Source organism: Saccoglossus kowalevskii, chromosome 3, assembly GCF_978046115.1.
Source record: "Saccoglossus kowalevskii chromosome 3, keSacKowa6.1, whole genome shotgun sequence".
In the NCBI taxonomy this organism is placed as follows: Eukaryota; Metazoa; Hemichordata; class Enteropneusta; family Harrimaniidae; genus Saccoglossus; species Saccoglossus kowalevskii.
Genome location: NC_140643.1, coordinates 29,440,371 through 29,452,594, shown reverse-complemented (window position 1 = coordinate 29,452,594; position 12,224 = coordinate 29,440,371). Strand labels below are relative to the sequence as shown.

Here is a 12,224-nt window from a genome sequence, read left to right as displayed (position 1 = left end):
ATCTTATGCAAAATCAGTGTCAATGGGACATGTACACTAATCTTGTACAGGAGCATCGGTTCGAGTCGCGCATGTTTACTTTGACGTAGTATTTACGCTGCAGTTTATTCGGTGTTATTTGCTTACTTTACTTTCTATGTCAGCAGCAACTACGAGTTTACGATTATTTCTTAGTACTTATACACCAATCTGTTGAAGTTTTGCAGTATTGAGAACAGATCAGTACTAGGTTCCAGGTTGGGATATGTCATATGGTGCTTTCAAACCACCTTTATGTGCAAGTGTTTTGTATGTGCCTGCACTGCTGTAGAATCTTATCTCGAAAACACCAGGTTAGGGATAAGGTCTTTGTAACATTTGAGCAAAACCATGTGACCTTCCAATGATTGATGGAAGACGAACACCTTCAAAAAATGTGCTTGTGAATCTTGTATGAATCTCATTGACTGTGTAAAGACACGCAATGGGGGGGGGGGGAGACCTAACCCCTCGTTCAATGCACAAGTATTGATAATGTTGGCTCATGGTCATCTTGTACAACATTTAGAGAATTATTCGTTGTATGAAGAGTTTCAATCAGCGTATCGGACCGCACATAGCACTGAAACGGCTCTTTTGCGGGTCGCTAACGATGTACTATGCAGTATTGATAATTCTAAGAATTCAGTTGCTCTCGTACTTTTGGATCTTTCAGCCGCTTTTGATACTGTGAATCACAGGATTCTCATCGATAGGTTGAGATCAAATTTTGGTTTAAATGGTCTCATCATCAAATGGTTTGAGTCGTATTTGAGTAACCGCATTCAAAAAGTGAAAATTGGAAATGTATTTTCTGATATGACGTCTATATTAGTAACCGGTGTTCCACAGGGCTCCGTCTTAGGGCCATTATTGTTCTCAATGTACATGCGTCCATTGGGCGAGTTATTGCGACGTCACGGCGTAAAATATCATTTTTACGCCGATGACACACAGATTTATTTATCGGTTTCTGAAGATGATCAAATTCGCGCCCGGGTGATACTTCAGACATGTATTCAAGATGTTAGCGATTGGATGTCTTGTAATTTCCTACTTTTGAATGTGTCGAAAACTGAATTTGTGTGCATGTCGTCTCGGAGATTCTCACAAGACTCGTGTCCTTTGTCTAGTATCGCAATTGGTGAAGAATTGGTTAGTGCTTCGTCAAGTGCTAGAAACTTAGGTGTCTTGTTTGATTCGCAGCTATCTATGGAAACACACATTTCTACTATTTGTAGATCTGGATATTCCCATCTAAGAAATATTAATCGTATTCGTAAATCATTATCCCAATCTGATACTGAAAAGTTGGTACATGCTTTCATATCTTCTCGCTTAGACAGCTGGAATTCATTATTGTCTGGTCTCCCTGTAACTAAGATAAAACCTCTTATTCGTGTACAAAATGCAGCAGCCCGCCTTGTCACTCGTGCTCGAAAATATGACCACATTACAGACATTTTTATTAAGCTTCATTGGTTACCAGTTGTACAAAGAATCAATTTCAAATTACTTTTACTAGTGTATAAATCTTTGTATGGTTTTGCCCCAAATTATCTATGTGAATTAATCGAATTTTATGTACCGAGTCGTAGTTTAAGATCTGAATCGAAGTTTCTTATTAAAACTCGTCAGATGTGTAGTAAAAAGTCCAAGGTGTTATACAAAGACCGTGCTTTTGAAAATTTAGGTCCTAAACTTTTTAATGAATTACCTCTGTCTGTTCGTTCTAGTCCTTCAGTAGACATTTTTAAATCCAGACTGAAAACGCACTTATTTAAATGTGCTTTTAATATTTGACTGATTGTTTATTGTATCAGCGCCTTTGATCTTCATATGTTGGAATTGTTGCGCTTAATTAGAGTTATTATTATTATTATTATTATTATTATTATCCCAAACAGCTGGTAGTCATAGATGGCCTGCAGATGTGCAATAGTGATTTCCGTTTGCAGATGATTGCTTTGCACTAATGAAGGCTGACTCACGGACAGCTACCTATTTATAAAGGCACACAATCTTGCTGAATAAACAAATCTCCATACCCCATAATTGTGACAGTTGTGGATTGCAGCATGAATCAATACCGAGACAATGTCAGTTGCACCATACACGAGTTACCCAACATTGGAACATATGATTTTGAAATTGCAAGTTTTTTTTAGACAGTGTTACTCATATTCATCCCCTTTATTGTTGAGGATATTATTTCATGTGTGGGTGATTTTTATGTAAAACATAACTCAATGGGTATTATCAGTTTAGGGGGGGGGGGCATTATAAACACAGGTATATCCATTACAAGCCACAACGCCTTCCATTGCACTTCCTTTCTTGTAACTAACGACACTCGTGTTTGGGTGACCCAAAAATCTTTTAACTTCGGTAAAGTACATACAAAATCTTTTCAGAAATACATTATAATGCACGATTTTTTTTGTTAGAAGAAATACTGGTAATTATATTTGTGTAAAATACATAAAACACATACTGAGTAAAATTAAAAAAAAAGTACTAAGCAATTCTGCATCACTTTTTAATGATTCTTCATCAGTATGACTTTGAATAGAAACATTATCCTACAATCTAAGTAGAGAATGTCTGCATTGAATAGAACTGTCTGTTTTTAAAGTATGACAAGTTAGGCATTAGTCAAAATCCCCAGCTATTCAACAAGGTGGCATGTCTGTCAAGATATCAATATGTCACTGATACCAGTAAATAGTAACGGAAAAAATAAAAGTAGGTGATTAGTCAAAATGTCGACACGTCTGTAAAAACAACAATAGTCATTTACAGTTCTGACTACAATGTGTCATATACTTGACATATACTCTGACAAATAAAGATTTTGTTCTTCCAGAAGAATTACAGTGCAACATGTATACAAGGGTAGAATAAATGTAGTCAATTTTACAAAAACATTTTTTTTTTTGAAAAATAAAACTTGTTTTCGATAATATTTTAGCAGACAAAAAGAACAAACAAATTTATGACTTTCCGGTCATTACATTTTTATGCGACACAAAAAGCAAAATCACATGGTTAATATATCAACAAAAAATATACAAAAAAAAAAGTTATTTGTAATTGATTTAAATTATGATTTAATAATTATAATAGTAAATTGTAGGATTAATAATTTAACTTGCCAATATTTACAGATATGAATCATTTGTATATTTGAAAACAGTAAAATATCGAGGCACAGTCTTATGAAGTAGTATAGAGTGGAAGATATCTACCACGGTTTCTAGCAACAACACATAACCATGGGTAGAGGATATCTGCCAAGTTCCCATCAGAATGCCCAAATCCCAGTCATACATATGCATATAATATTACAACGAACTTATATTAAAATACATAAGAAACATGCGAATCACCACAGCTAATGTCTAATGGAATATTTGTAATTTACTGTGAAAATTATATAGTTAAAGTGTGGTTGTTTGATATAGGTTTCTTTTGACATACACATTACATCACATGTAAAATACCTTGTTTACATGAAATTCAAACACTTCCCCTTTGAGGTAAAGCCTGCCTGAAATGTAACTTTAATCTAACATTAATATATTTACTGAACCACCACAGTAAAATGTTATGCCTGTTCAGTTATCCATCCATATATTTTTTTTAAAAAAAGGCAGTTTACACTTGACTACAAATCTTTAGAATTCTTACAATTGCACATAGATATAAATATAGATTGTAACAGAATCTTTTGTTTTATAAGGAAGATAATTTAGAATAATGAAAAGCACCAATCAATGTACCCATACCAAAGTGTTAACAGAATATTAGTAACAATATTAAAACAACTTATCAGTGAATGATTTACAATAATCAACAATGACGTTATAGTTTTCTCATAGTTTACATCCAAAATAATTTTTTTTCATATTTTGTTTCATCCTAATAAGTATATCAAAATAATCGAAGCTTACAAATAAATCAAAATGTTTAGTTCAAAAGGAAATTCTTTTAATACTTGAAACACATAGTTCTAAATAGCTAGAAAGCTGATGTTCAATGAAATTTGTCCACATAATTATGCCACACTAAATGCTGCACTCTGAAGAAATGTCTATTCAAAATTATCAATAATAAAAAGCTTGTTTTCTATAAAAAGTATCACTGAAATTATTTAAACTAGCTTAGGGAGTCAATTACCGGTAGTAAGTATCAATGCTGTTGTTTCATTCTGTAATTTGTAAGCAAGCATTTTGCTTGGAAACAAATTTTTTTTTTTGCAGTTTGAGTTAAATTTCTTAAAATTCAGTCAAATGAGGCAATGGTAAAATTTGTACCGGGATATACTAAATATTATTCTACAAAATTAGTATTGATTAGCTCAGACGGAAAGCAGGATAAAAATGATTTATGTGGAGAAGACACTTTTCACTCAGAGTGCAGCTGATTACAACGACGGTCACACAACCATCATTGCAATCAAGATATCACGTCGCCTGCTGAGGCTGTTTTCACTATCCATAGAGGCTTGCAGCAGGCAATGTATTATCCTTTTCACCACCAGTTCCCTCTTTTCAGCACAAATTCACAAAATAGTCCCATTTATAGTCTGCACTTTTCTTCAGAAGATTAGGAAAAAATAGCTGAATTTTTTGAGTAAAAACTGAAAATTGAGAAAAATTTTGTCTTGAGGACTCCAAAATTAAGGTTCATTTCCAGATATATGGAAGAGTACAAGAAAAAGAGCAGAAAAATTTGGGCAAAAAAAGTCTGGTGACAAAAAAGTTAAAATTATTATTTGAAAACTTCAAAATGCACTTTTCTACAATAATATCAAATGTTACTACTATCCATAGACTTGACGACAAGCTGTAAGCTATCACTATATGGATCAACACCATCACCAAGATCTTTGTCATTTTCACTCTACAAATAATACAAAAATAAACATAGTAAGAGTCTATGTCATGTGTGAATCACTGTACCATAAACTAGCAATAAAAATATCATTATATGTAGAATAGGGCATCAATATTCGCATGCACATATTATAGTGATATTATAGTGATCAACAGTCGAATGTTGTCTGAGTTTCCATATGGTCTAATGAGCAGAGAATACAAGAAACGAGGACAATAATGTCAAATACATGCAATTATTTTCAATCAATCAGTCAAAAAATTGGTTAGATTGTCTTGGTTAATGCAGAAACAAGCAAGAAGGAAAATACATGGACTGGCATGCAAGATGGAGTGCATTAATGAAAAGAGAGTTAACAAAACATACATAGATTTCAACCAATGTACTGTGTCAATATCCCCATTATTGTGATAAAACTAAAACGGTATAGAATATATACAATTCTTTGCATGCATGTATATAAAACCCCCATGATATTTTTACTTATTGTTCAACATCAGCAGAGATGTTCAATATTCATCAGTGTCATAAACAAAACAAAAGAGTATTATCACAAGCTGTTGCAATGTTGTGTATATAATGATTATAGAGCTATGTAACATGCAGCCACATATCAACAGTTGAATCTTAAAAACTCAACAAATTTATGGTGTGCAATGCAGACATGATTTTTTTTTATCATTTCATTAATTTTAGACACTTAAAGGCCCAGTAGCTGTAATGAAAACGTCTCTAACGGCGTTCTAAATAACTATTTTGGGTTGAAAACTTGTTGCATTTATCTTTGAAATTGCTTATCTCCTGTTATAATAAAATTTACATCGATCTCTGTGTGGATACGAATGCGGAGAAAATGCTCACGATCGAACTCAACGCCATATTTCTAGGTGGCCTGACTGATCACGAGATGAAGAACTCCAACAATCATTGACGCTGCAGTTTGGCGTCTTCTACACCGATCTGACGCATATCACGCTTGGTGTGCCGGGAGTTTGTTCGAAATTTCGAACGTTTCGAAGTCAATTGTTGATTGCCACGTATTTTACGGATATATTAAATCGTTTCAGAGACCTGTTTACTAAATAATGATAAGTGAAACTTAGAAAGCTTGTAAGAACAAACTGGGCCCAAATCGCGCAAATTGCAATAAGTTTACGCTGGTTCGGATGGAGTTCTACGCGTGATTTTATTGTGCTCAAGGACGTTCTATTTTCGAACTAGTTGAAACCGGAAATAACGCAACTACTTTCGAACTTCAAACACAAATTTGATTATCGTTATTATGTGTTAGTTTCTGTTGTTTCAAAGATTGAATTATGTATGACAATAATATTTCACTCTATAAACAATATTTCACTAAAATATGTGCTTCAAAGGCAACCCAAATTGTAAAAAGCAATATCCGCATATAAACACTGTTGTAAAGAGGCGGCGGAGCGGATTTTTAGCCAAAATCGTTTAGTAAGGCGTCATATGACACAGGTTTGTGCTGGGACAGCGCTTCCGGTGACGACACAACGGAGCATTTCGGAATTGCGCATGCGCAAACAATCAGTAATGACGTATGATGGTTTAACAAACGGAGCTTAGGGTACGTACAATAAACACTTCACGATGTTGATTCAGTGCTTTTAGCGAGCTTATAAAGCATACAGAAGGGCCCGGTACCAAATAATTGAACTAGTTTCAGCTAATAGAATGGAAATAAATGCTATTCATGTAGAACACGTTTGCAATACAAACAACTAGGTCGTTACAGCTAGTGTATCTTTAAAGCATCAAAGTTAATGAAATGTTTCCTATGATAACATTAGCAAGGATGAGGTACAGTGCATATGGATGCTGTTGTTCATATTATACTATATGAATTACAATAAAATAGTGATGGTGGTTAATTACTCTTAATGATTATTCAAACATGGCCAATGGATCATCTTCTTCAAGTTCTTTTAATGTCTTTTTCTGAAAGCCTGAATCCTGCAAAACGGATGGTATGAAACAGACATGGATAGTTATAGTTAATGATTATAATTACTGCAATTAGTAATTAATATATTTAGGTTAATAAGCAGTGGTGTGTTGATGATGGTGTGTAACCATGGTAACAGCCGACATAAATCTCAAAGTTTTCTTAATCCTGTACCCTTTTGGAATACGTTGTTCCATAGTAGTAGCAATACCCTCCCCAACGCTAGTACGAGGTAAGACAATGGGAGGCAGAAAACGTGGTTAAAAATCACATACAGCAATTAGAAATGTTCTCTTGCTTCAATTAAATTTGTTTCCAAAAGAATATACAAGATTTAAAATGTTTGCATTAATTAAGGTCACCTTTGCAATAATTTACCTTGAGTCTAAATGTTTTCACTATTGTACACGTCACTATGAATTGTACACACAATCAATCATTGTGTTCTGACTACAATACTGTTAACATTTCTTTTTAAAAATTACACAAAGTGAATTGAGCTGTCCACTCTAATTTACAGTCATTTTTAAATACGGAGTTACAAGGACATAAAGATTGTGGGCATGATAATTTCTTATTAATCAATTTCTTTTTTATAGTTTTTTTTTTTTTAATTCTCTCGTGATCTAAAATCCGTGGATGAGTCATGCTATTGTTGTATACTTTTGGAAAGCATATATTGCAGTGTTTCTACATGTAACTGTAGTTAGAATTGATATGAAAGTGGCATTTCATATTTCAATATTACTGTTTCGTTGACAGTTACATTGTCAATAAAATGTGCTACCAAGGATGTAATGCAGTTATTCAGTTAAACAATGACTTACTGGGATGCCATTTATATTAACAAATATTTTGTAATCAAATGTTTGCTGTCACCACAAAGGTAAACACAACTAATAACCGTAAAATTAATAACATATTTTCTGTTCAAAGGAAAAAAACTTGACTTGTGCATGTGATAATTATTTCTGATTAATTTGTGTGACTGTTTCATTTCCTTACATTAAGCATACAGACTGTAATGTGTTGTCCCACAAAGTAGTCTTTGATAAAACTCCCAAACTTGAAATGAATATGGTACATCTACATTTTCTTTTCAATGAATTATGCTTCTTATCTGGGAAATTAAATATTCTATGTTTTGATATATTTTAATCCCAATGTAAAAACAGATTTATTACTAAACAGTAATACAAGTTACTTAAATTACTCACAATACTGAAATTAAAGAAACCTTAGAAAGAATTCGTGTGTACTGAGAGGTATTTGGGGTCATGAAGAACAAACAATTAAAGATTAACCTGATTGTACAGTTGTGGTTTATTCTAAAGCACCTATGTAACAATTTCAATTCATATCTGATAGTAGATACTTGAGAAAATTGCTCAATTTATGCAAATTACATAACTAATATTCATGGATTTCAACCTTAAAGTAATCAAGTCTGGGGATTATCCGAGAGCACACATGTACCAAGTTTCATTTAAAATATACGAGTGGTACTGGAGATACCTGTAGAACATCTATAAAGTGGCTAATTGATGCAAATTAGGTAATTACATATACTGTAATCCAATTTCAACCCTAATCATGTATGTGTCTCATCCCTGTCATTGAAATCATAGGAGTGGTTCTTATGATATCAGCTGAACAGACAGACAGACAAACATACTTACACACAGACAGGGTAACCCTCTAAGGTCCCCCCCGATGTGCTACGCATACAGAAGTTATGAAATACTTTTCTATTAGTATGCCTATATTATTTGTGTTGTGTGAATGCATTGTGTTTGAATCAACCAAGTTTTTATAACTACAATACCCTCCAACACACCACAAAATGAAAGACATTGTAAGCTTAGATTTATTTACCTTACTACTGACTGCTGATTTAAATTTACTGAATAATCCACCAGATTTCCTTTGGCCATCATTGAATATGACTTCATCTTCATCTCCTTCATCAACTGCACATGAATCCACAGTGGGTAGCTCTCCATCTTTGCCACTTGATGACTGAACCAATCGCTGATATTTATATTCCAGTCTGTAATCAGTTAGACATAGCATATCATAAACATGGAAAAAAGGACTCCAGCTATTACCAGTACACACCCTGCCATATTGAAGAGCGCCCCCACACATCTATCGTGTCTGTAACACCACAGGATGAATACTTCATTCAACATAATAATCATAAAACATGCATGCATTTATGTGTAATTCAATTTACAATACATTTATAATGACTAATATAAACATGGAGCAAATTTTTCTTTTTCTGTCATAAATTTCTGATAGTCAGCAAACTTTTAAACACAAAAGAAAATAGTCGTTAATACAAATAAATGAAATCACCTAAAAATTCATGTGATACATGGCACAGAGTTTGGTATTTATTGTGATTATAACACACTTCTTTGGCGTGACTTAAAGCGAGAGGGTCATCACCTGCTCACACACGCGAATTGAGTTCCAAGCGACGATAACAACACACGCTAAAAACGCAAAGGCTCATGGGTATACGCTTGTTTGTAAACAATGACAGGCTATGGCCATCTGACGCAAGCGCAGGTGACGACTTCCCTGTTTTAACACATTGCCGACTGATAACCTTTTTCCCCTATTCATTTCAGTATTTAAAAGCAACGTGATTATCCATTATATTTTTCAGATTTCTTTATTTACATGGGACAATGACATTTTCTTTTGGCTACAATGATTGTTGTTGTCAACTATCGCATTAAAATCCACCCACACAAGTCTCAACTTTCTTTTCAGTTGTGAGGCTTTTTTTTTTATATTTCAGCATCTTCTAACCGGGCTGCGATCTTTTCGTGTTAAATTTGGTTTTCAATCCCTATAATGATCAATGACTTTATTTTTTGGCGGACAAATGGACTCCTGTCACATACCCAGCTATCGTTGTTGGGGATTAAAATTAGGGCTGTCCCTGGCACCTGTTCCTAGCCAGTCTAAATATTTAGGTTCATGTTCATATACAAAATTTCCTGTTGCAAACCACTTAGTCTCTCACACTTTCCTTATAAAAAAAGACAAGTCATATTAATTACAAATAACTTACTTCCTGGTTTTCTTCCAGAAGTAAACAATGAGAGCAATCAGTAAAGCGGCACATCCTACGGCAACAGTGATAGCAATTTGAGCTTCAAATGTCAGCATGGGACACTTCTTGTTAACTTTATCCGGTAAGGAGGCACCATCACGACAATTCCTACAAAAAATCATGATTTTGATTAGAATTTAATTCTAAATAAAGGAAATAATGGCATTTAATATTCATCAACACACAGATCGGCTATACAATGTATCAATCCAGTCCGTCAGGCATTTTGAGAGTGGGCTTTGCTGTTTTTTAAGAGGTTTCCCATGCAGAGCTTCAAAGAAACCATATTACTATTCAATCTGGAGTTTTCATTCTCATTCAGTGCCTAATTTAATATCCGCCAATTAACCATCTACAAGTATAATATTTCCAGAGTTATACTTACTTTGGTTGATTCTTCCAAACATAGTGAATAGTTTGGATTCCTCCTTTGCAGTTCTCTTCGATGGATTTAAAATCATTCTCCGTACACAGAGGGCAGGCAAGATGAGACCTCCACAAGAAATGAAACGTGCATCCATCACAAGTACCATCGGGACAGCCAGTAGGTAGCTCAACCACACCATTGTCGGGTGCTGTGATGTCGCAGCGCAAACTGATGACAGAGGAACGTCCATTTGGGCAAGCTGTAGTTGAACTATTAAAAAGAAACTAGGTGAGAATGGCATTTACCTTATTGCAAATCAAAATGGCCCTAGCATCCTGACAAATATATAGAATGGTCACATGAGATGCTAAAACAAATTCCGTTTTTTTGTGATCATGTGCGCATGAGAACAAATAGTAACAACCCCTTTTTTGTGACATTTTAACTTTAAGCTTAAGTGTGCCATCCCTATAGAGAATTTAAGGATTTGGTAGGATGAGGAATTAGGAAAGTACGCCCTCTCTGGCAGAAATTACACAAAGTTCACATCATTTAAATCAGTAAATAAAAACAAATTTAAACAAATATTGTTTTTGTGATCATGTGAGACTGAAAACTAACTAACCCTTTTTTGGTGACAATCCAAGTTCAAAGTAATTTATGCCCTCTCTGGCAAAATTAGTTTCCTTATTTTAAAGTCATGCAATTTCTCTTTGAAATCAGTAAAATAAAACTTTAAAATTTAAAGTGTTGAAATTGGTTTCATTTGTATCCCAAGCAGTGTATGTGGCACTGTAGTTTACTTTGTTAAGAATATATATTTTAAAATGGTGGAAGGGTGATTTAGTGAAACGAATTACAATGGAAATCAATGAGGTATACTGTGTATGTAATCATAATTATACACAAAGAACGTCAAAATAAATTGCAGTTTCAATAGTGTTCTACAGTTCACTATCACATCCATTTAAGAGTCCAAAATAATTTAAAACTTACAATATTTAAAATGACAAAAGATCAGCTGAATGACACTATTGTTAATTTGTTAAAACTATAATACTTACATAGCAGAATTGTAATAGAAATTGATATCCGGTAGATCAATGGAGTCTTTCTCAAAGCCAGAAACTGTGATATTATTAAAAGTTCTGTCCTCGGTAACTGCCAATATGTGATCACCAAGACTATAGAACAACAAGACATGAAATGTCACAGTCCCCGTTATTTGATTATAAAGTACAGGTAGTACAAGGAACATCTGCAAACAGGTGAATGAATATGTACTCTATGTGGGTACAACTCATCATAAAGTGATTTCCCATAATCTAGTTTTGTACTGACAACTAAAAACTTCCACTGACCCATGTTCAGAATCTCAGAGTACACAAGTGCAACAAAACTATTTGTCATACATGTATACTTGCTCAAGAAACTGCATTCATAAATCTGAGTGAACCTTGATGTACATGACTTCTTTGTTAATCAGGTCTTAGTATATTACCAGGACCTGGGTTTGTTTCAACATCACCACTGGGCATCAGAATCATTCTCATGTTGTCAAATACAATTTTTTATTAATACAGTAAGGTTTATTATTTAAAATGTATTCATTGTACATAGAACAACATCTGTTAATTTAAACAATTGTAAAAGCTATGTTTTCAGAGCAAGTACATGTAATAATTAAGGAAGCCAGTAAAGGTTGGTCTGCTCATAACCTTCAATGGAGAAGTAACAATAATTGTTTGAAGTCTTTTTAGTGCAGTGATATTATTGCATTTCATCATTATTAATGGGTATAAAATACTGTAAACCATTTAATTTTCACTTCTAGATATATT

At 33.8% G+C, this 12,224-nt stretch overlaps 1 protein-coding gene across 2 annotated transcripts in view; it reads right to left on the bottom strand.

The window, feature by feature from the left end:
- Window positions 1-2,376: 2,376 nt before the first annotated feature.
- The window catches only part of LOC100366489 (endosome/lysosome-associated apoptosis and autophagy regulator family member 2-like), a 37,581-nt gene continuing 27,733 nt past the window's right edge, over window positions 2,377-12,224 (bottom strand). Inside the window, exons 18-23 of one of the 2 annotated variants that reach the window (XM_085497015.1) lie at window positions 11,448-11,567; window positions 10,402-10,653; window positions 9,975-10,124; window positions 8,762-8,936; window positions 6,817-6,894; window positions 2,377-4,923 (exon numbers count right to left, since the gene is read on the bottom strand). In XM_085497015.1, coding sequence (XP_085353141.1) covers window positions 6,826-6,894; window positions 8,762-8,936; window positions 9,975-10,124; window positions 10,402-10,653; window positions 11,448-11,567 — 766 coding nt within the window. In that variant the 3' untranslated portion in view covers window positions 2,377-4,923; window positions 6,817-6,825. The remainder of the gene's footprint in view (window positions 4,924-6,816; window positions 6,895-8,761; window positions 8,937-9,974; window positions 10,125-10,401; window positions 10,654-11,447; window positions 11,568-12,224) is intronic. The other variant, XM_085497014.1, reaches the window with a different exon arrangement.